Below are 24729 nucleotides of genomic sequence, written 5' to 3'. Positions count from 1 at the left end.
CTTTGTGGAGGATTTCCACGAGAGAGTCCAGCATGGAAACTTGTTAGTTTCCTGTCAACTGAGTCCAGGATGTCCCCGAGGTCCTTATTGGGTGATGAGGGTGCGCTGGACGGTCGGCTTCTTTTGGGAAGTGGGGTCGCCACGTTACCGGTCCTCCCCACGACGGGTCGGTGGCAGCACTCGTCTACGTTCTCCTGCAGACTTTCTGCGGTTCCTTCTTCCAGATTTTATTGATGAGGATTGTTGTGGATGAAAGAATTGAAAATTCCTGACTGCAGTTTGAGGTTTTGATGATTCAAACTGTGTAGATTGGCGTTAAGAAGTTAGCTTGTTAGGATAAATTCAGGTGTGAGCCACCACACTGAATCAGGCACAGGTAGGACGTTCACCCTGACATAGAACATCAACAGCTTAACGTTGCTGCAGGACTCCAACCTGAGCAGGGAGACCCCAATGGATTTCTAGTCCATCGCCTTCACCACTCAGCCACAACAACCACATTCACACACATTTGAAGAGGATGGATATCCACAAAATGATCTTAATTTCTGTCACAAGCCCATTTGTGTGAGGTCCTATTTTCTCTTTTTCAGCATTCCTTTGTTTCCAGGTCTCTAATAAGTGCAGAATTACAAAGACAAGCAAGCTGGATCCATCCTGGGCAGGTGATATGAGCCCACTGACCACTGGCCAGAGACCCTGGCACAGACGTTGGGGGTGGTGAGAGAGAGCATTTCTACAATTATATTCTACATTTATAGAAGTCTACAATCCTACAATTTCATTGAGCAGACGCTTTTGTCCACAGCCACGTACGTACATCACATGTATAGAATATATATGTTCCTCTTTCATCGACTGATTAACCACAAAATGCAGTCAAATGCCAGTAAATTCTGAGTATTTATTCATTATTCATGATTATTTATTTTTGAATCCATTTTCACTGTCACTCTTCTGTTCATTTTCAGTTTGATTCATAAAAATGAACAAACTTTGACGTGTTTTCTTCTCTTGTGTGTCAACAACTTTGGATTGAATCTCCTGACAAACAGACCACATGACCAGGAGGAAGTGTTGCTGGTGAGTTTGGCCCCTGAGCTCAAGACAGTTGGGACCAATAAAGGACAGCTTCAAATGCAGCTGTGAAGCCTCATTGTCAGCTGGGAGGAACGACAGGTGTCTCCCTCTAGTGGCTCCTCACAGCAACACCAGCCTCATTTCATTCACATGCATCCACCACCTCACTACCAAAGGCCAGTTGGGCCTCCACAGACAGGAGAGTTTCAAGTGTTGGACGAAGGTCTTTAAGATGTTCTTATTAATTTTATAACATCTGAGATTAAAATCTATGGAATTACAACCAACAAGCAGCCAAACACCTGATCAGATGCTCCTTCATGAGGCTGAGAAGAATCAATCTAAACTGGGATGAAGAAAATTAACTGAGAGGAGAAACCTCCTGATTGGATGACATGGACCCACCTGATCCATGTCAGCCTTGTTGGAGCAGAAAGAGGTGGATCAGAGGAATCAGTGGATCAAGACTCAGGTGGCAGATGAAGAATCTCTGTATTCACAATGGAGTCAGAGAAATCTTCCAACGTGAGAGAACGTGACAGACCATTTTATACTGAAGACAGGCTGTGTGTGTGTGTGTGTGTGTGTGTGTGTGTGTGTGTGTGTGTGTGTGTGTGTTTATGTGCAGACTTTTCCCTGGAACAACGTTTTTTATTTGAAGCAAGAAAGCAAGAGCCTCCAGATCAAAGTCAGAATTGATGATGATGTCATCAGGGGGCTTTTATTGTTTATTTATTTGTACCTAGAATTCTGTCTTTGATCTCAGGAGGACATGAGAGAAACTCAACTTTAAAAAGTATATGAGAGCATTCAGCTTGGTTAGAAAACATTTTGACTGTTCAACAGTAGAGTTTGTTAGAAACAGTTTACAACACTTAGAATTAAATTGAAGATACAAAAACCTTCCACACTTAAATCCTGTCTCTAACTTCAAACTGGGGATGAACATTTTTATAATCAATCTGTCTCTATGTGATGGCCCTGCCATGGACTGGTGACCTGTCCAGGATAAACCCCGCCCCTCACCTGAGGGATAGGCTCCACCCCCACGAACCATTGCAGATCATCAATAACCAAAGCTACTAAGGAGGATTACAGAGTTTGGGAGTCAGTGACTTAATAGAGTCTAACAAAGGGTTGGACCTGAATGAGACAGTCACCCTTCAACATGGGGCCATGGCAGAGTGAACCAAGAACACTACAATGGGGGTGAGAGTGGAGCCATGATGGACTCACAGTTCATCACCTCCACCATCATGTGGACCACCTGATCACCTCTCCCTCAACCTCTAAATAACTCATTCCCTGACCAGGAATCAAACCCAGGCCGCGGCGGTGAAAGCGCTAAATCCTAGCCTCTAGACCATCAGGGACCACACTGAGCTCTCCAACAACAGAGACTATAGACAATGACTCAAGAACACAGGACTCTTTGGTCTCAGCTTGAGATGCAGAGGGTCCACCAAGACCACCAGACACCTCAGCCCCCTAAAGACAGTCCACCCCCAGGATCCTGCCCCCTCTGCTCCAACTCAGCCCTCCATTCATAACGTGACTTTCGCTACGTCCGAACTGCCAAGTACCAACCTACGTCCTCCTGCTACGACCTGAACATGGCGGCACCACTCAGACACCCGAGAAGATTGGTGGGGAAGCACGACCTCTGCTGGCAGAGCACAGACACCGCAATTAGGTAGACAGCACCAACGAAAGCCCCACCTGCTGGCCTGACTGTGGTACTGCACTCCACTCTGAACGCACCCTTCACTCATTCTCTATTATTAAGCACGTTAACGCACCTGTAAAGGTGTGTTCACATTATATACATATTATATATTTATGCTTGGCCGTTTTTGATGAACTTGGGCGGTACTCTGGTGCAAAGATGAGGTCATGGAGCTGATCTGGGAGCAGTCCTGATGTTAAATGCTGTGATGAAGGACAGTGTGGAGGAAAAATGGGTCAAATTTCAATTTTAAACAGTTTAACGTTGTTGGCAGGACTCCAACCTGAGCAGGGAGACCCCAATGGATTTCTAGTCCATCGCCTTCACCACTCGGCCACAACGACCACATTCACACACTTTTGTAGGAGACTGAAATTAGACAATGAAAGTTCATGTCAGCACAGTCAAACATTTTTTGTCCTCTCTCAAAGACAAACTATTTGTGTGTGTGTGTGTGTGTGTGTGTGTGTGTGTGTGTGTGTGTGTGTCAGTGTTGTGACTGAGCAGTGAAGAAGACGACCTTCTGACTCCATTTTCTTTGTTGCTCTTCTATCAGTTCCTCAGTTTCTCTCATCAAGTGAAGCAGCTTTGACAGGTTTACTTCTCTGTGTGTTCACAACTTTGGTCTTTAAACTCCTGACAAACTCACCACGTCACACATTTGGTGAATTAAAGCAACAAATAATGACATCATGATGATTCAGGTTAGGGGGGCACGGTCTGGAGGCAGAGTGGCCGTCTAGCAGAGTTGCTGGTTCAGTTCTCACTTCAGCTGGTGACCATGTTGAAGTGTCCTTGAGCAAGACACTGAGCCCCTCATTGCTCCTGATGACCAGCATCCAAGACCAACAAGCTTCTGATTGGCTCTGATTCTCTGAGGCAAAGTCCAACACAGGAAACAGAAACTCTTGAGGTTGTCTCACATTTTTTAAAGAAACTCAGCACAGGACAGTGATAGGAGGCTTGTTTCCTTGATGTGGGCTTCACCTCCACTGTTGTCCACATTTAAATGCTGGCTGATGCTGGTCCCCTGTTGAAACCTGGACCAGACCAGGGACCTTCAGACCTTCAGTCTAACGCTGTTCCAGCATTGGATGAAAGAGACTGGTGCTCTCATCTTCTTCAACATTGACTTGTTCTACCAGGACAAGAGAATCTGAGCTTGGATGTCATTTAGCAGTCAAAGGCTTGTTAAACTGGTCAACATCAGCTGGTGTTCACTCTGATGATGTAGCGATGGTCTGGATTCTTCCTTCTGGAGCACCAAGCTGCTGGGAAGAAGCCTGATGATGTCAGAGTTGTGTTCAGTGGCTCCTGCTGGGTCCATTTCTGACAAATGGGCTCCAAAGAGTTCAGCTGTTTAAAAGGCTCAGAGAAAGCAGCACATCATGGTGGTCAGGAGACGAGGTGGCCGAGTGGTTAAGGTGATGGACTGCTGATCCATTGAGCTCTGCAGGCGTGGGTTCCAATCCCATCCTCGTCGTAGGAGACTTTGGTTTCTGCTCCTAGATTCTGGAACGACTCTGAAGTGTGAGGCTTTTCAAGAGGAGATCCTGCAGCACCAGAGAGCTGCAGTTCCAGGACCCCACAGCACCACCTACTGAATTGGATGATAAAATGCAGTTCTGGGACTTTTGTTTTTTGGTGACAGCGCCACCTATCGAATTAGATGATAGCAAATTACTCCTTTCGAACTACAGTATTAAAGGTTTATTCCACCAAAATACTACTTCCTGTCCTTTAATTTCTGACAACTGTATAAAAGGATTATTCCAATTCCTCCAAAATACTTTCAAACAAGTTATAGTTTTAAAGGTTTATTCCACCAAAATACTTTCTAATTTATAGTTTTAAAGGTTTGTTCCACCAAAATACTTTCTAATTTATAGTTTTAAAGGTTCGTTCCACCAAAATACTTTCTAATTTATAGTTTTAAAGGTTCGTTCCACCAAAATACTTTCTAATTTATAGTTTTAAAGGTTCGTTCCACCAAAATACTTTCTAATTTATAGTTTTAAAGGTTCATTCCACCAAAATACTTTCTAATTTATAGTTTTAAAGGTTCATTCCACCAAAATACTGCTTTCTGTCCAACTTCTCAGTTTTAAAGGTTCCTTCAGTTGAGGGCTCCTGGTTCTGCGTGAGGGGTTGAGGGTCGATATGGGATGATGAGGAAGATTTCATGTCCCGATGGTCCTGCTAAAGTAACTGAGAGTCATGATATCAAACAATGTCATCAAAATATGCTTGAACTCTTAAAATGGCAATAAAATCTACTGGAATCATTTTACCACAAACACTTTTATTGTGTTTTTGTGAGCATCATTTTTCAAACATTATAACATAAACTTTAAAAAGGGTCCATTCACTAACACTCTTACTTGAAGGTAGTCACTGATATCAGTAAACAGCTGATAAAGATTTGTGTTCATGTTTTAATTCTCTACTCTGACCTGTGCTGAGACACTGGACCAGAGAGGAAGACCTGCTCAGCCTCCTGCATGGACCAGTTCTGCAGCTCAGTGATGACGACGAGGGATTCAGCATTGAGTTCATTTTAAACTTTTTGGAGGAAACAACTGTAAATTAACCAGCAGTTACTGGTGATGCTTCACAGTTTCCAAGCTCAAACGGCCTCCTGCTTGTTGGACTCACAATTTCCAAAAAAGGTAGACATCAAAAGTCAAATCATGTTTTTGTTTGGTTTTGTGTTGTTTTGTTTTTTACTGGAGGAAAACTTCAAATTGTGATGATGTGTCTGACTTAGAAACTGAACCCCCAAAAATCAAAAAGTCTCCTTCTTCTGTGCCGTGATCTCTGAGCTGATCATGATTGATCTCATCAATAATCCTTGGCAGCCGACCAGTCACACACAGCCCCCCCACACACACACACTGAGACATGCAGCAGCTCACAGTAACTGCCTCAGTCACACAGCAGATAGACTCCTTTCTATAACAAGATAAGCAGTAGAAATGGATGGAAGTGATGATGAACTGATGAACAGGTGATTTGTCCAAAAGTCAACATCAGATTCATTTCCAATCTGTGGAAGCAGTTTCATCTTGAGGTTCCAGGTAAGAACAGCCAGCTGTGGGCTGACACACATCTCTTCAGGAGCACTTCTATGCTCCAAACTTGCCAGGTTGAATTGTGTCTGTATTCTGAGGGCAGCAGGAGGACGGAGGAGTGAGGACACACACATGTGGAACTGAGAGCAGCTGTGTGTGGGATTTCCCCAGCAAAGATAAAACCAGCTCCTTCATGCTGGCTATGAAGGCTCACAGTCACACTGACCCAGCTACAAATACTTTGATATGCAACAGACTGGTTTCTCTTCTGGTAGTTTGTTATCAACTGTTGTCACATTTAATGATCAATTTAGCTGACAAGATGAAGGCTCCAAAGGACCAGCTGGAGATGCCGGGGATTGAACCCGGGGCCTCATACATGCGAAGCATGCGCTCTACCACTGAGCTACATCCCCTCTGGTAGAGTCACTGTTTAACTGATCAAACACAAATTTTAGGGATAAAAAGGAAGTCAGCCTGTGATCTCAAAGGCTCTGTGATCTCAGGAGTTTCACTGTGATGTCAGCCCACACAACCTTAGACCACAGAGGCAAGTCAGGCTCCAGGAAGCTGAGGCTGCTCCGTTCTCAGTCCAGTCCAGAGTGAAGGTTTCCCTCTCAGAAGCTTTCCAATCCAGCCCAGATCCTCTCTGACTAGCAGGAATCTTTGACGAATAAAAAATCATTATATTGAACGTCTGCACATCCTCAGAATGAAGTAAAAGTATTTGTGTTCCTAAAATAATCTCCAGATGCTAAGATCAATTATTAACATTGATTGACAGCTCTAAACTGACCCACCATCACTATACAGTTGCAACTGAAATATTTAGAAATATTTCAAGGAAGCAGCAGGCCCTCATCCGCCCCGGTCCACTCGACTGTGTCCCCTTAGACAGATGACAGCTCACTTCTGGCAGAGGCAGTTAGGTTGAGGACCGTTGCTGATGTCATCAACTGATGTCTCCATCACCAAAGGTGACAGACAGGATGGTCATGGACATAAAACAGAGGTCGAAGAATGAGAAAGAATGGTTGTCCTGACTGAAGTTTAGCTTGAGCTTTTTAATTTGTTACTAAAGGAAGTATTGGTACAAGTAAAGGCAGGCGAACTTTCCACAAATATTCAGAATTGACTTTGACAACCAAAACATGAACCAAGACGACAAAATAGTGAACATGAAAAAGGAACCAGTCCCACCTTCTTGTGTGTTCCTGCTGAAGTAAATGTTTATGAAGATTTGTTGTGTTCTTTTTCCAAAGGTCCAGCCAGCATTGCAGGTCTCAGGAGAAGGAGCCACTTCAGCAGGATCTGTGGGACAAATCCCCCCACGGTGAGACCTGTCCAGCTCCCTGCAGCTCTGCAAGTGTTACCAACTCTTCATTCCAGCTGTTTGGTTGAATCCCATTTTTTCACCTTTGAACCTTTTGAACACTGATGAGGAGGTGAGGCTGGAGGCAAAACCACAACCTCACGTCATCTCACAGGATGAACCAAAATGCCAGACACTTCCTGTCACTGCTCCAGCACCACCTGTCTCCCCTCCATGTCTTTACCATCTGTGCAGCTTCCTGCTGTCCCTGGACCCTCACAGGTGATCGCTCCACCTGGAGCCTCACAGATGGGTTCTAACCTCCCAATACCTGCAGCCCAGCCTCGACCCACTCAGACACAGTCACCCGTTCAAGCTGGGCCTGGTACCACACTCCAGTACAGACAGAGAGAAAGAAGACACACGGGATCCTTTGAAGAAAATGCAGTAAAGACAGGAAGCCCCCATCACATTGTCAGTGTTTCAGTGACTGGCATTGTGAAGAGACTGAGACAAAGTCAGTTATGAATGGAGGGCTGAGTTGGAGCAGAGGGGGCAGGATCCTGGGGGTGGACTGTCTTTAGGGGGCTGAGGTGTCTCTGCATCTCAAGCTGAGACCACAGAGTCCTGTGTTCTTGAGTCATTGTCTATAGTCTCTGTTGTTGGAGAGCTCAGTGTGGTCCCTGATGGTCTAGTGGCTAGGATTCAGCGCTCTCACCGATGTGGCCCAGGTTCGATTCCCGGTCAGGGAATGAGTTATTTAGAGGTTGAGGGAGAGGTGATCAGGTGGTCCACATGATGGTGGAGGTGATGAACTGTGAGTCCATCATGGCTCCACTCTCACCCCCATTGTAGTGTTCTTGGTTCACTCTGCCATGGCCCCATGTTGAAGGGTTCAACATTCAGGTTCAACCCTTTGTTAGACTCTATTAAGTCACTGACTCCCAAACTCTGTAATCCTCCTTAGTAGCTTTGGATCCTCCTCAGCACAGAAAGTCCATTCACTGATGTAGGAACTGGAAAACTTAGAGCTCCAGTCCTTCGTTCCTTCCTCCACTGAGCAGAACAAACACAGAACAGAGAGCAGTTCCTCCTACAGTTCTCAGAAAGACTGAGGGCACCAAAGAAAGGAGGGAAATGCAATCAATGTTGAATTCATTTACATTTCTTATATTTGATCAAAGATAGAACTTAATAAGTGTCCATCAACCTGCAGGACAAACTCCTTCACTGTGTGTGGTTCAGAGTCCCTGGTTTGATTGCAGCTTTGACCTGAGCAGGTGTTCATCCTCATCTCAGTAACAGGGGACACTTTATCACAGCAGTGGACAAACATCAGCATTCATCACCCAGCAGCTCCTCTGATCAACAGAACAAGCTGAAGTATTCTGAGAATGAGGGCATCGATCCCTCTACCTCTCACATGCTAAGCTAGCACTCTACCATTGGAGCTAAGTCCCTGCTAATGAGCAGCAGATGATGGAGGTTGACCTTCATGCAGGGTTGGATGACCTTCGCCAGTTGGAGCTTCTCTGGTTGACCAACATGTGGAATCTCTGTCAATACTCTAGTGGTGTTTAAGTGATGACAGTATGGGTTAGTGACTGGGAGTCTTGGATTGGACTAGGCTGATTGGATTCTCTAAATTGACCGTAGGTATGAATGTGAGTGTGAATGGGAGTGTGTGTGTGTGTGTGTGTGTGTGTGTTTGTGTGTGTGTATGTGTGCGCGTGTGTGTTTGTGTGTGTGTATGTGTGTGTGTTTGTTTTTGTGTTTGTATGCAGATTTTTGCCTGGAACAACGGATTTTATTTGAAGCAAGAGCCTCCAGATCAAAGTCAGAATTGATGATGATGTCATCAGGGGGCTTTGATAGTGTATTTATTTGTACCTAGAATTCTCTCTTTGATCTCAGGAGGACATGAAAGAAACCCAACTGAGGAAAGTAGAGGAGAACATTCAGCTTCATTAGAAACACTTGAACTGTGTTGAATTATATATATATAATTTTATATATATATATATAATTCAACATATATTGAATCATCATATAACACACATATATATATATATATATATATATATATATATATATACAATGGATGGATGGATATATATATATATAAAAATCCTTCTGTAAATATCTTTTCTGTCTGTAAATCCTTATTTCTGTTCTCCACTCTTTATTATGCTATCTCTTGCTACCCCAGGACCAGAGTTCAATTTTCGTACCACCAACATGGAAATGTGAGTGGTTTGACAATCAAGATCCTTGAATCCTTGAATCCTTGAATCCAAACGTCTACAGAAACATAAAAACTGCAGCATCAAAAACGATAAGGAGAGTGATTTTCATTTCAATGTTTTATTCAAACGTCCCACAAAAGAAAGGAGTTTACTGTTCAGTCCACAAACAAACTCCAACTCTGCTTTCAAGAACTCATCCCCCTGTTGAAGCTCTGGTCTCCATGGCAACAAAGCGCACGCCTTCATAAAAGCTGTCAACCACTCAGGAGCCAGCCTGCATTTGTGTGTGGAAAGAGATAGAAACCCCAAAAGATGGTGCACATTAGTCTCTCTCCTCAGCTTCAGTGTTCAGACACAGCAGTGTGTGTGTGTGTGTGTGTGTGTGTGTGTGTGTGTGTGAGCAACAACTTAACACAGGAAAGGAAACCATAACACTGATCATTGAATGTACAGCCACACTTCAACTCAATGAATGCTCTGCACAGAAGAATCCAGCTTCATTCCTGGATCAACAAGTCTTCTTCCAGCGAGTCAAACTCAATAAAAAAATCAAACAAATCCAAGCAAAGGACAAGGAACTCCAGCATTTTCCCTCCCTGATGACATCCACTCAGTTTTTAAAGGTGAATGTGGTGCAGACGGTGCAGTTTGGCTGCAGGTCTTGGACAAGGCTCTGAGACGCTGGCTGCTCAACAAGAGAGAAGGGCTGGAGACCAGGAACTAGAAAGCTGAGGACTGCACTGTCCACACTCCTCTGAGACCTGCTTCCTTTCTTCAAGCGTCATCAAGACGTCCCAGCCTCAGATTTTCTGATTGGAGACAATGATGACCACAAGTACAACGAAAAAAAGAGAAGACAAAACAAATGCAAAGTCCATCCAAATCCATTGATTGATTGATTGATTGATTGACTGATTGATTGCTGCAGTTCTAATGTGGAGTTTCAAACTTAGAGAACAGCTGCCGTAAAACACAGAAGAGGAAGAAGAAGGATTTTTATCCATAACTGAGATAAAAATTGAAAAGTTCAAAATAACATGAAAAATGGCAAATAATGTGTTGTTGTTTGTTGCCTTCAATCATTGCAGGAACAACATGAGATGGAAAAACAACTCTTTCATCTATTTAAAGTAGAAAGATGTCTGTAGACAACATCCACTCCAAACAGTCAAACACAAGGGTGGTGATCAAGTAGAGCCTCTACATGGAAACAAAAGCACTGACAACTTTAAAAGAGGACAGAAAGTTTATGAAAAGACAAGTTTATAAAGACAGTTAAAAGGTGTGTAGACGACTGTTTACACTTTAATTCAGCTGTAGAAGAAGAAGACCTTCACTGTGAAAACTCATCCTGTGTTACAGCCGCCCCTCCAGGACGGTCAGGGACCAACTTCAGTCCTGGTCCTGATACACCGGAAATCCAAGCAATCCCTCACATAGGAACCATGTATTTGTTAAAGCAGCGCTCGCTGTGTCTGTGTAGGAGCCGGTACTGAGCGTATACTGCATGTGTACTACTACTAAAGGTACTTCACCGGAGGCTCCAGTTGATGTCACATATTTCTCCATCAGCTGGATGACATCAATGATATCAGAGACTCCGCCCACTCATTTATTTTCACACATCTCAAAGACAATTCAGTGTTTGATCAGGATCAATACATCAATATAAAGATCAGTAATTGGTGCCAAGTGGATCTTTGATGGTGACCTCAGAGAAATCAGATCAGACCTCACACCCTCCTGTCCAATGGTGGCTCCATGATTTCAGCTTCATCCTGTCTCTGTCCTGCTGAGTTTTCTCCTCTCTTTGTCTCTGTTCCTGCAGTCACACTGGATAGTTCCTGTGTGAAGGGGACCAACAAAGTGGTGGTGGACGCGTTGTCCAGAGTTCCTTCAGTGTGGAAATTGATAGTGAACTGTTTTCCTGTCTCTGGTTCTCCTCTTGTCTTTTCCTAGCCTCCTACATCATTGCTTTCTGGGTGCACTGGTCAATGCGGTACCTTGGGACAAGAGATGCTGGACCACCAGAGCAGCCACTGGTTCACCTCCTGATAGGTTTACCTCATCTGTACAGAACAATGGGTGATGTACATGGTTTGAGGGGGTTTGGTTCATTATCATTTCGGCTTTTAAAAAAAATGCATTTCAGGTACTTTGGTGCCGTGACTTGCTTCTGGACCCCTTTCTTGAGGGTGTGTGTGTGTGTGTGTGTGTGTGTGTGTGGGGGGGGTATAAAGGTCCCGTGGCTGGTGCCTTTCATGCTGTTCCTTGTGTTGCAGCAGGTATCTGGAGGGTGGGGGGCTGTTCGTTCCTCCTAGTTGAAGCTCCTGGGCCCGGTGCTCTCTACATACAGAACCCGCCTTGCTGGCCGGGAGCCTCTCTTCCTCCTCATCCATTGTCACTTTGATTTTCAGCAGACAACATCTCTTCTTTCCACCTCCCTTACACACATGCACACATGAACCCACACCACCAACTGTACTGACGATCACATCACATTGTTGTCTGAGTTCAATTTTGGTTCATCGTTGTGTTTTTTCATGAAATAAATTCATTTTTTGGCCGTCAACCTGCGTCTCCCACTCTTGTCACGCTTCAAAGCCACGTCTTGCAAAGGTGGTTTCTTCCCAGTGTGCGTTCTCATGTGTCTTTTCAGATGTCCCTTTTCTGAGAATCTTTTACCACAAACTGAGCAGGGAAATGGTTTCTCCCCAGTATGAGTTCTCATGTGTTTTCAGATCTCCCTGAACTGAGAATCTTTTGCCACAAAGTGAGCAGGGATATGGTTTCTCCCCAGTGTGAGTTCTCATGTGTCTTTTCAGATGCCCCTTTTCTAAAAATCTTATGCCACAAATAGAGCAGGGAAATGGTTTCTCCCCAGTGTGTGTTCTCATGTGTCTATTCAGATATCCCTTTTCTGAAAACCTTCCGCCACAAACTGAGCAGGGAAATGGTTTCTCCCCAGTGTGTGTTCTCATGTGTGTTTTCAGATCTCCCTTAACTGAGAATCTTTTGCCACAAACTGAACAGGGATATGGTTTCTCCCCAGTGTGTGTTCTCATGTGTCTTTTCAGATGCCCCCTTTCTGAAAATCTTGTGCCACAAACTGAGCAGGGATATGTTTTTTCCCCTGTGTGCATTCTCATGTGTGATTCTAGATGTTCCTTAACTGAGAATCTTGTGCCACAAACTGAGCATGGGAATGGTTTCTCCCCAGTGTGCGTTCTCATGTGTCTTTTCAGATGCCCCTTTTCTGAAAATCTTGTGCCACAAACTGAGCAGGGGAATGGTTTCTCCCCTGTGTATGTTCTCCTGTGTCTTTTCAGATATCCCTCTTCTGAAAACCTTCCTCCACAAACTGAGCATGGGAACAGTTTCTCCCCAGTGTGTGTTCTCATGTGTACATCCAAACGCCTTCTGTTTCGAAAACCTTTACTGCATGTTGAGCACCTAAAGGGACACTCATCCTCACTGACTTCAGGCTCAGCTTCAGAAGAGTCTGACATCTGGTCTTCAGTCTGGGGTTGTACAAGTGCATCTGGATCTACCTTGCTGGCTGGTTCTGGTTCTGGTTCTCCACTCTCTTCTCCATCAGCTTCTGTTTTCAGAGGATGAACTGGGCTGCTGCTCAGAGACTCTTCTTTCAAGTTCTCCTCAGTTAGACTCTGGTGAAGCTGTGGGAACTGAGGTTTCTCTTCGTCCCCTTCACTCTTCACAGGGACCAGAGTGAAGGGGAATGTGGTGATATCAGCCTCCTCCTGCCCTTGAAGCTGCCCTCCCTCCTCACTGATCCTGAGCTCCTCCCACTCCTCTTTAATGTGGGGGGGCTCTGGGTCCTGCAGCTCAGGGGGAACCTTTTCTTTAATCACCAGCAGCTGCTCCACATCTGCAGGACACAAACAGCAACATCAGAAATCTCTTCATTTGACTCTGAAACAGCGGAGCAACAGACAGAAACAGAACTCAACTCAATGAAAAGAGACGTCCTGCTACTGACGACCAGTCAGCAAACTGGGAACAGAAACACTGGCTTCAGATGCTTGGATCAACGTTGTGTCACCCAGGTCAAAGGTCATAGGTCCCCTCTGCTGAATGGTTTTGGTCCATTCATGATCACATCTGCTAGTCAGAATGTTCATTTCTAGAATGAGACCCTGTAGGAGAATGAGAGTTCAGTCCCTAGAACCAGAGGGAACCTGTACCGATGCTAAACATGTCAGTCCACCTACACTCACAGCCAGGGAGGTGCTGGCCACTGGGAGAAGTGGAATGATTCCCTAATGGCCGGTCCAGCCCAGGCCAACCGGGCAGTGGAGAAAAAAAGGTTGTTTTTAATGGGCTGATATAATTTCCAGTCTACAGGATCATCTTTTAACAAGGTAGCACCGTAGCAGCCTACAGAAGAACGACACAAGGACACCAACATGCACAGCATGCTGGGCCAGCCTGTCACACACGACTCAGTTAGCAGGAGTTAGCAACACAGTGTGAATGTCCCCTCAGCTTGATCTTGTCTTGGTTCAGTTCAATGGTAACATGCTTTTGATGCCTGTCAATGGGAGTGTTCTTAACATTGACCACTGACAGTGACTCACACCTCAAGTCTCCTAAAATGCTCTCGCTGGCGCGCGGCTGAGGGCCTCAGGAGTTGAACTTTCTGGACTGAATTAGGGGCCCAGCACGTCCCTGCACACCCAAACAGCCAAGTCAGCCAGGATCCAAGATAAGAACAATCTGGGAATGACCATCCCTTCCTGGTAGATCATCAAGCCAAACACACACACACACACACACACACACACACCCACACACACACACACACACACACACACACACACACACACAGCCTGTCTTCAGTATAAAGCTGTGTTCTGTCTCGTTGGAAGACATCTCTGACTGTGTTGTTAGCAGGGCTGCTGTGAATCAAGAGGTTCTCCATCGATCCCTGAGTCTCCATCACTGATTCCTCTCCTCCACCTCTTTCTGACACAACAATCCTGACAGTGACAGTCTGGGTTGGAGCTGAGCAAAGTTGGATCTGGTCTCTGGATCTGGACTGAAACTGCATTAAAATGATCAACAGAGCTTCACTGGTGTCTGCAGGAGTTCTACCTTTGTAGTTTGTCCCCTAAAGCTGCTGTAACTTTAGTGAATTCTGACGGGACTCATTTGGATATCATGTGACTTGCTGCAGGAGACAGAGAGACTGCTGACACGTGTGTGTGTGTGTGTGTGTGTGTGTGTGTGTGTGTGTGTGCTGCCTGAGTCCCACCAACATTGTGCTGCCTGCTCTTTGACTTTGTCTCAGGGGTTTTTCCAGCTGGTCTGGACCACTTGGTCTGATGAAGCTCCAGCTAGAATTCCTGGACTTTGTTTCTGAGCTACTAAAACCTCCCTTTATGTTGGGAACAATGCAGCAGGTCCCTGCGGGGACTCACCTGCTCTGTCCAGCCTGACTCGGGGCTTCACCACGGCATCGAGCAGCAACCTCTGCCGGCGGTTCTACCGCTCGTACTCCGCCACGGTTTCCTCCAGCAGAGCCACGATCTGCTCCGCGGCCGCCGCCAGCCGCTCGGTGAGCAGCGCTCTCAGCACCGGTACTCCAGCCGCTGAGTCTCCTTCTCCCAGCTGCAGCAGGAAGTCTTCAGCGGCGGCGAGGATCCGCTCCTGGACCGACACCCGCAGCAGCTGCGCGGCGCACATGTTGAGGTTCTACCGGCGCCACTCAGCCTTCAGGAGACAAAGACCGAGGCCGGGGGTTCACGGACTTCTCCTTCTTTCCTTGTTGTGTTCAAAGCTTCCCGCTTCTTCTTCTCGTTTTGTGAAGCGCGTATTGATGACGTATATGGTGACGTCCGAAGCCTCTTCAGCCGGCAGTGACCACGTGACTGATTCAGGCCCTGCTTCTCCGGCTTGGCGTGAGATTCTAAATGTAAAGCAGTGAAACGCCGTGGTTTCCTCCCTCCTCGTCCAAAAGCGTTCGCTATTTGATCAAAGGAAGGAGAAACAAGTGACTCCATGTTGTGGAGGCTGAACTCAGAGTTGAGAGAACTTTCATTCTGATCTGAGAGCAGCAACAAAGCCACTGAGAAAAACTGAACCACTGTCAGAGTCGGCACAGCATCAGCAGTCAGGCTGTGTTCACACTGGGAGAAACCATCGGACAGAAACCTCCCTCAGTCACACTGAAGGAACCTGAACTGACTGCTGCAGCTGGGACACACACACACACACACACACACACACACACACACACACAGCAGGAAACATGAACAGAGACATAAAAGCACAGGATGCCTCCTCCTCCTCCTTCCAGAGATCAACTGATCTCCAGATTGACTTCAATTCCTTGATCAGAATTCTTCTTCCTCCTTGATAGATTTATTGATACTTTGTCATAGACGGTCCATTCCTATTGGAGGATGTTAAAGAGCAGAAGAACCAGGTTCCCATGTATGGAACTAAAATATTTATATACTGTATTGCAGTAGTTTCCAACATCCATCCATCCATTGTCTTCCTCTTATTCCTGTTAAGGGTCATGGGGCTGGAGCCTATCCCAGATTCTACAGGCGAGAGGCGGGGTTCACCCTGGACAGGTCACCAGTCCATCACAGGACCAACACATAGAGACAGACAACCATTCACTCTCACAGTCACACCTACAGTCAATTTAGAGTATCAATCAGCCTCGTCCCCTCTTGATGTCTTTGGACTGTGGGAGGAAGCTGGAGAACCAGAGAGAACCCACGCAGGAACAGGAGAACATGGAGACTCCACACAGAAAGATCCTGTGCTCCAGCCGGGACTGGAACCTGGAACCTTCTTGCTGTGAGGTATTTTTATCTCACAAGTGGAAAAATGTAGAATCTTCATGTCATTACATGTCGTTCTCCATTGGGTCACTAGGGGGCAGCACCTACCTGCATCGCCAATATGAGCCTTCAGTCTGTCAGGGGGTAGAATTCAGTCACCACCAATGACATCAGAGTCAGAGTTTAGACATCAAAGACAGACATTAAAGCCTCTCTGATAAAACAAAAATATACTGCAATATTTTTTTCCAAAGTGAGACCCTCTTTATTCTCTAGTTTCATCTGCTGCAATAATAATGAGCATCTTTGTCAGTCTACTGATGAATGTCAGATATCTTTGATGACCAAACCTGGACGTTTGTCTCAGTTTGACTGGAAGTCTCATTCATTCATTTCTCCTCCATGATTTCCTGCAATGATTTCCTGGTTCTGCTCCATTCAGGTTCAGAGAGCTGAGATTAAAATCACTCAGGAATAAAAGAGGAGACACCAACAAGTCAGCATGGAAGAGGAGCAGCTTTTCAAACTGGTCACCCTGGCTGCTGGTCTGGGCCTCCCTTTGCCTCGGTGCTCCTTGAACCAGTGAAGGTCCTGGTCCAGTCTTCTCCACTGAGTCCTTGTCAACAGGGAGCACCTCCCCACCAGAGAGGTGCAGGGCCAGAGAGGAAAGGAAAACTCCAACCAGAATGAACGCTGCACTAAAAACTGCCCTCCATTTCTTGAGGGGAACGTTGGGTCTTCCTCAGGCAAATGGCAGTCAGCAGTGGCTCAACATCTGAACTGAGCCCAGACCTGGTCAGCTGATCATTCACCAGCTCAGCCCCTCCCACTCATGACGAAGACCTTGAAAACCCCAACATCACCTCCTCCACCTCAGTCTGGCGTGTCTGGATGGAGGGCTGTGATGTCAGCAGCGATGACATCACTGACACAAACACACTGATCTCTGACTGGTTTGGTCTGAGTGGGATTCAGTGACATCACACGACCTGCACGAGATGAAGGGGCGGGGCACCCAGGAGCTGTGACATCACTGGTGACTCTTGTTGGGCCGCCTTCTTGGCCAAAGTGGAGGAGAACAGGACCCAAATACAGACGGGGGAGAGGAGCGTTCAACAAAAGGAGGCTTGAATGATGAAAAGACAAAGAACAACAAAGGAATTCAAAGCACCAACAGAGGAGAAAAGACAAAGTAGCAAACAAAAGCCAAACTTCCACTGGAAACTTGGAGGAGCTGGAACAGGAGGGGGAGAACATGAGGCTGAGAACCCTGGAGAATGAGAGGTGGACAAATCCACCAGCGCAGCATCAGGAGAGCAAAGAAACCAGAAGGAGCTTTGAGGAGCTGCTGACATGCAGCCAGGGAGCGTCTGCCTGAGATGGGAGGAGCTGCTCATCCACCCAGATGGAGAAGCAGCCATCTTGCTCTTCTGACGCCGACCGGCAGAAGGAACAGAGGAGGTGAGGGGCCTCACGTTGTCATGGCGACATGGAAACATTCCACTCTGTCAGTGGTGCCTCCATCAGACGCACTTTGTCTTTGTGAAGATCAAAGTGAAAGGAAATAATAAAATAAAACAATGAAGGCTGCATGAACTGAGTGACACACTTGAGGATGACATCAGCGAAATGTGTGATGTCACACTGCAGAGTCGTGAGGTCACCACCAGAGAACAAATGAGTGATGAGATGCTGATTATTGACTCTCTACTTTAAATGATCTCACTCTCTTCCAGCTTGAAGAAGTTGGAGGATGAATGAAGTCAAGAACTGGAAAAATGGAGAACGTTCATGTCATTACATGTTGTTCTCCATTGGGTCACTAGGGGGCAGCACCTACCTGCAACTCCTGGGAGCCCTCAGTCTCACCTCATTTTCAGGCTCCAACTAAAATGAAGCTTCAACTCTTCTGAATCCTCTCCACCTGTCAGATCTGTTTGAAACTTCCAGGTTTGATCAACATCCCAGTCTGAACACATCTATAGGTCAGTAGTGACCACAGCGCCACCTACTGGCAGCAGGAAATGACAGATTTGACACTGAGATGTCCTCGTCACGGCGTGATGGAGAGTTCTGATGATTCATCAGCACAATCAGACTCTGAGAACTCCTCCCTGCATGGTTGATGAGGGTCAAAGTTCCCATGTGTCTCACTTCAGGTGGAGGACCAGAGATTTTAGGCTCATGTGAGTGGTTGATCTAATGTAAGAATAACAGACCACAGACTAGTCAGTGAATAAAACTGCAGACTTCTTTATAGACAGAAAATGTCAGAAAAACAAAAACTATTGGTTCCAAACCCTTTACATCCACACACATTCAATAAAGGAGTCTCCCTCCAACCAACAGACAGAAACCAGACCTCAGGAGAATCAGGTTATTGACCTCTTTTGAGTCTTATTTGAAGTTAACCCGACTTATTTGAGTTGAGGTTTAATTTGGTGGCTGGATTTCTATGATTGTTTGTTTACTTCACGGTGTCTATTTGAGTTTCCTCAGTCTAGGTTCTCATTTGATCTTGGTTCAGCCTATTGATGAGTTTTAGTTCTACGTTCCCTCTTCCTGTTGGGTTGTTTCACCGGCTCTATCCAAGCTTGAACTCCCTTTCAACAACCCACTCATGTAACACCGATTTGGCACACAATCAGGAAATGTGAACAAAACAAAGTTATAAAAATAAAACTCAGTGCCAAAGTATTTCAATTTACAACTCAATCTCACAAATCAATGATCAGAGTCTCTCCCGTTCATCACCAGTCTTTTCGTTCAGTCCGTTATCAGTCCAAAAGAAATTCAAGGTGTCTCTGTGAAACCTGTCAGTTCTGTCCTACCACAATCCCACCGTCAGGGTCAGTGTCACCTGGGTGGGTGAGGTTTGCAGCGCCATTTTCCACTCTGACTCTCTCTCTCCTGTGGGTGGCTCGCCATCTTTTCTCCACAGCGTCAGGTGTGTTCGCACACCAGTGATCCCGCCTACAAAACCTGGCCAAATCCTCGTTCACAACGCAATCAACAAAATCCAGAATCATGGACAGCAGTTGAGTCCAGTGTCTTCTCAAAAAATGAAGGGACCAAGGAGAAAACCTCAAAAGAGTCTGCTTTGTTTACTCTTTCCTCTCTCATTCTCGAGTCGTCCGTCTGCTTTAGTTTACTTTATTTATATTTGTACAGCACTTTTCATCCAGAGACTGCAACACAAAGTGCTTCACAGAACTGAGAGAAAACAGGCAACGTTTAATAAAATATAAAACAATACAATAAATACATGTTAAGAACCCGGCCTTCCCAACCCACATGACCTCATACATGCACACACCACCCCCCCCTCCCACACACACACACACACAACCACACACTGACTGTCAGTAGGAACATGGCAGGGCACTGAAAATCCTAGTGAGGAAAGACCACCTATGGGGGGCCATCCTCACCAGGAGGTGCCACAGCCCACAACCACAGGGAGCGCCGCCACCCAGACCCCCCCGACCCGGACAGACGGGTACACTCCACATATAATGCAGAGCCCCCCAGCTCTCCGGGCCTGGACGATCCCAAGGACGACGCCCCTGAGGGCGGACCAGACACACCTCCCAGTGTGGAGGGCCCCCACAGGAAACACTGGAGCTAAAAACTAAAAGACTCAAAGAAGGTAGAATAGGAAAGAACAGAAATTACAATGATATTAAAATATCAGAATGACATAAAATATATATAAAATCTAAAAGTTTTAAGAGCTAATAAAAAAGTAGAATAAAATAATTAAAAGACAAAAGTAACAATAAGATATCGTGATAAAATTAAAGGCTAAGAGAGACTAAGTCAGTTAAAAGCTAAGCTAAAAAGGGGAGTCTTGAGCCTCCTTTTGAAAACATCAACAGTCTCTGCGGTCCTGATGTTCTCTGGCAGGCTGTTCCAGAACTTTGGGCCATAATGGCTGGATGCAGCCTCCCCGTGGGTTTTAGTTCTGACTCTTGGAACGACTAAAAGGCCGGTGCCAGAGGACCTCAGGGTCCGCGATGGTTGATATGATAAAAGCAGTTCAGATAAATAAGGTGGGCCAAGACCATTAAGACACTTAAAAACTACTAAAAGAACCTTAAAATCGATCCTGAAACACACGGGGAGCCGATGCAGCGACATTAAAACTGGTGTAATGAGCTCCCGCCCTCTGGTCCTCGTCAGCACACGTGCTGCAGAATTCTGGAGTCATTGTAGATTATAGATGGTTGTTTTGGGGAGACCAGAGAGCAGCAGGGCACTACAAGAATCTGAAGGACTGGAAATAAAAGCATGCATCAGCACCTCCGTGTTGGCCTGAGAGGAACGGGCGACTCTGGCTCTGTTCTTAAGATGATAAAAACCTCTCTTAGTTATGTTCTTGACATGTGGAATGAAATTCAGCTCAGAGTCAAAAATGACGCCCAGGTTCTTTACAGATTGTGAAGGTGATGTGATCCTTTGATGAGTTTAGGATCAGTCAGAGATCAAAGACTGAAGCAGGAGATCAATGAACAGAATTCAGACATCAAAGACAGAATTCAGACATCAAACACATCCCCGATGGAGGCTACACCCCCCCCAGACAGTTTCCATTTAAGTCGTAAGTTTTACGACTTAAATGATCCATTGTGCGCTTCACGCGTGGGTTCGAATCCCGTCGTAGGAGACTTTCTTCTCCTAGATTATGGAATTACTGTGAGGCTTTTAACTGACACAGATACCAGCTGACTCAACTTCCCTTTCACATCCTGACCAAAACAACTCTGACACCCAGAGCTTGCATGTGTCAATCACCTCTGGAGAAGGTCCCGCCCCCTTAGAGCAAAAATCCTCCCATCAGTGAAGAAAACTGAAGACACCTCTTGGATGAGAGCTGAAGCGTCTTCTAGAAACCTGAAACAGTCCACTTGACACATTTAAATAATTCTACAATCCTACAGTTTCACTGAGCTTTTGTCCAAAGCCATGTTCATGTATCACATGTATATAATATATATGTGACACTCTTTCATCTACTCATTAACAAAAATGCAGTCTAATTCCAGTAAATTTGTGCAGAAGAAAACGTTATTTGTGCTGCTTCTTTATTTATTTATTAAGTTTAGTTAGTATTTTTTAATGTGTTTTCTTTCAAGTCACATTTTGTCCATTAACTTCATAATCAGAGTCTCCATCTCATCACATGACTAAAGTCTGGGTTCTGTATTGGTGGTAAAATATCCTTCCATGCCCCTCACTAGTTTGCACACAGAAAAGCATATTTTACTGGTTTCAGATCTCTTAGCTTGTTCTCTCTCTTAAACCTGCTGAGGCAGCTTTCATTGTGTGATTGATTTTAAAATATAAATATGGAACAGAACCATTGGAATCAGATGTCAGGACATTTGAAGGAATGTCAATCTCCTGTTGAAATGTTGCAGTGTTCAGCTGAGGCTCTCTGGCAGTGGCACCAGGAGCCCCAATGGCAGAACCTGGACCCTCCTGGAGGAGAACCACAGGTGAGGGCCTTCTTGGCTCCAGATTGATGGAAATCAAGTGTCTGAGGCTGTTAGCAGCCATTAAGTTGATCTGGTTGGCACTGGTATTTGTTCTTGCTGCAGCTCAGGAGTGATTCAGGAGAAGAGTTTCAGAACAGCCAAGGTTGGGGACTGGAATTCTAAAATTTCCCCTGGAACCAAACAACCTTGGAGGGTAAAACCTCCAATCATAGCCACTCAGATGCAGCAGCAGAAGAAGCTGTCATCTACCCTGATAGTCAGAGCATCAAGTCAAGGAAACATCACCATCTTGTAGTTCCAAACCTCCACCTGTCAGATTCAGCTACTTCTTATTGTGGGACTTTAAACTTGAACACAATGGAATTTGGACAAGGAGTTTTCCTTCCAGTCCAAACATCATCGTCCAGCCTCCAACCAGAGGTCCATCAGTTATCATGGAGCCACAGGTGGAGTCTGGATTCTTTTCTAGAATGAGACGGCAGTGACAGTCCTGCCAAGTGACATCACTGACATGAATGGATGACTTCAGTCACATGACTGGATGACTTCAGTCACGTGACTGGATGACTTCAGTCACGTGACTGGATGACAGTGTAGATGCCAATGTAGAGGTTTGGGAAATAGTCTCTGAGAATCCAGCTTGAAGCCACGCCCACCTTGTTCTTCAAAAAGTCTCCCTGCAATCCTGTACTTGGGTTCAGTGTTGCTGTTCCATTTTTCAGCTGCAGGTGTCGCTGTGATACCAGGTTCAGTTCAAGATTCCCAACTCCAGCTCATGTTGGTGACCTCAGTGGCAGGTAAAATGGTGCTTCAGTGGATCATGTGATCAACTCATGTGTGTCCTCACTGCTCCACAGGTCTGTCAAATGTTCTGTAAAATAGTTGGACCCAGCAGAGCTGCTAGATTAGGAGTTGATGGAGTCGTTGCAGATACCAGGGTCCAAAGTCCAGCTTGAACCTGGTTTGTGCAGTTCTTTGTCAAGCTAGCAGCCATTCTTGTCACTGCCAAGCTAAAGTGACTTCTGTCAACAAAGGTCAACATACAGAAGGATATTTCTACTGGCAGTTCAAGATTTTGATCAAACTCCTTTTTCAGAGCTGGAACCTTCCTCTTGTGTCAGCTTCCTGTTCCCATCTCTATGGTAACGGTAAGTTTTGACCCACGTCTTCAATCAGCTGTCAAATACACTAAAACAATTTTCTATCCTCCAAGTTGTTTCCATCTCTTGGTGACCTTGTTAGGCTTCCTTATCCATGGAAATATTGGTTTGAATATTTAGTTGTGGGCCTCTGGACCTTTTTTTAGTCACTAAATCTTCAATTTCAGTTAAAAAAATGGTAAAAAGAACCTCAAGAAAATCCTAGAAATAAACCAAAGGTTGTTGTGTTTCCTGACCGTTACTGAGGGTGTTAGAACACATCTCTGACATGGATTGGTTTGATTTAGTATTCATTTTAATATCATTAACTATTGGAACATCCATGGTGTTATGGGTCAGTTTAGACCCTCATATTTACTTCAAGAAAAAGAGAAAAAAGTCTCTTTTTCATCAACAGAACTTTAATACAAACACAAAATGAAAAGCAGAACAAGCCAGAACCCAAAATATGGATTTGGAAGGTCAACAAACAACAACCAGTCAAGCAAACCAAACCAACAGAAACCAGTTACTGGTTCAAAACCAGTAAAAAACAAAAACAGAGGAAAAGTCTCTGTGTGTAAGAACATGCATGTGTGTGTGTGTGTGTGTGTGTGTGTGTGTGTGTGTGTGTGTGTGTGTGTGTGTGTCAAAAACTGACCCACTTCTTTTGCCAACATGAGCCCACAGTGGTGGTGTCTCTAAAGACGTGGAGCTCTGTCCTTCACCTGCTAGGTTCCAGCAGGCAGCTCAGGTCTAGTTTTCTTCACTGAGCCACCATGATGAGTTTCCTCTGAGAAGTTCTTGTCCAAGGTCCCAGCTGGTAAAACCACTGTCACCAGTGATACTGGGACCCTGCAGTCCAGTGGTCTTATCAGGACCACACTGGACCTGCCGTCTTTGTTTGTTGTGTTGTTGTGCAGGTCGATGGGAGAACGAGGCTGATGAGAGTCCCTGAAGCTCCCATGACTGGGAGAGGAGCTGCTGGCAGTGTTGCTGACAGTGCACTTCTGACTTCAGGTTTGGCTCTGATTGTTGCTTTATCATCTTATTTTGATAACTGGGTCTAAACCAATCCTTATGATTTTATAATTCAGTGAAAAACATTTTCTGTTTTATTTTGTTGAACTAGAGGTTCCTGACAAAGTCAGAAAGCCTTGATGCAGTCAACAAGTTGATGTGCTTCTTTGATGCATTTAGAACCTCCAACAAGTCACACAGGAGGAAGGTTAAATCATGTGACCATCATCATAACAGCTGTTGACCTTGTTTAACTAGTTGGTGGTGCTAAATATCACCAGCTAGCTAAAGTTAACTAGCTAATGTTGCTAGCTAGCTAATATTATTTTCTAACTTCAGGCCTAAAATTTGGATTGACTGTTAAAATTGTTCACCTCACCTTTGTAACACCAGGTTTTTTCTTGATGATGTCATTGTAACTGCCTTTCTGATTCTAAAATATAAATGCATCCAAGAATAAAAATGTCAAACTGCCCCTCCATGGAAACATCATATTTAATATACTGCATTATTCTTTTCCAGTGTACTACACTATATTTTTGTTTTATCAGAGAGACTTTAATGTCTGTCTTTGATCTCTGAACTATGACTCTGATGTCATTGGTGGTGACTGAATTCTACCACCTGACAGACTGGGAAGGCTCATATTGGTGATGTCATCATAAATATATGAAGGTCTTGTTTCAATGAATTGAAGTGAAATAACTCGTTATTTTGTTTGTGGTTGTCATGGTGACTCAGGGTGTCGGGGCTCCATTGATGATGGCATTTTGTCGTGGTTGTGCACGTGTGACACTCAAGGTGAACACACTCACAGCT

At 45.2% G+C, this 24729-nt stretch overlaps 1 protein-coding gene and 1 non-coding gene across 2 annotated transcripts in view; both read right to left on the bottom strand.

Moving 5' to 3' along the window:
* Nucleotides 1–24729, bottom strand: part of LOC147272180 (uncharacterized) — a 430453-nt gene that overhangs the window by 402940 nt on the left and 2784 nt on the right. The window contains exons 2-3 of the mRNA XM_086205272.1: nucleotides 12189–12787; nucleotides 41–51 (exon numbers count right to left, since the gene is read on the bottom strand). Of these exons, the coding sequence (XP_086061398.1) occupies nucleotides 41–51; nucleotides 12189–12787 (610 nt within the window). The remainder of the gene's footprint in view (nucleotides 1–40; nucleotides 52–12188; nucleotides 12788–24729) is intronic.
* trnaa-cgc (transfer RNA alanine (anticodon CGC)) lies at nucleotides 6222–6293 on the bottom strand. The gene has a single exon. It is a non-coding gene; the product is annotated as a tRNA-Ala (tRNA).

Source organism: Aulostomus chinensis, chromosome 1, assembly GCF_037954235.1.
Source record: "Aulostomus chinensis isolate RoL2024-O1b breed Wild chromosome 1, RoL_Achi_v1.0, whole genome shotgun sequence".
In the NCBI taxonomy this organism is placed as follows: Eukaryota; Metazoa; Chordata; class Actinopteri; order Syngnathiformes; family Aulostomidae; genus Aulostomus; species Aulostomus chinensis.
Note: the sequence above shows the minus strand (reverse complement) of the source record. Positions and strands in the feature narration are given on the sequence as shown.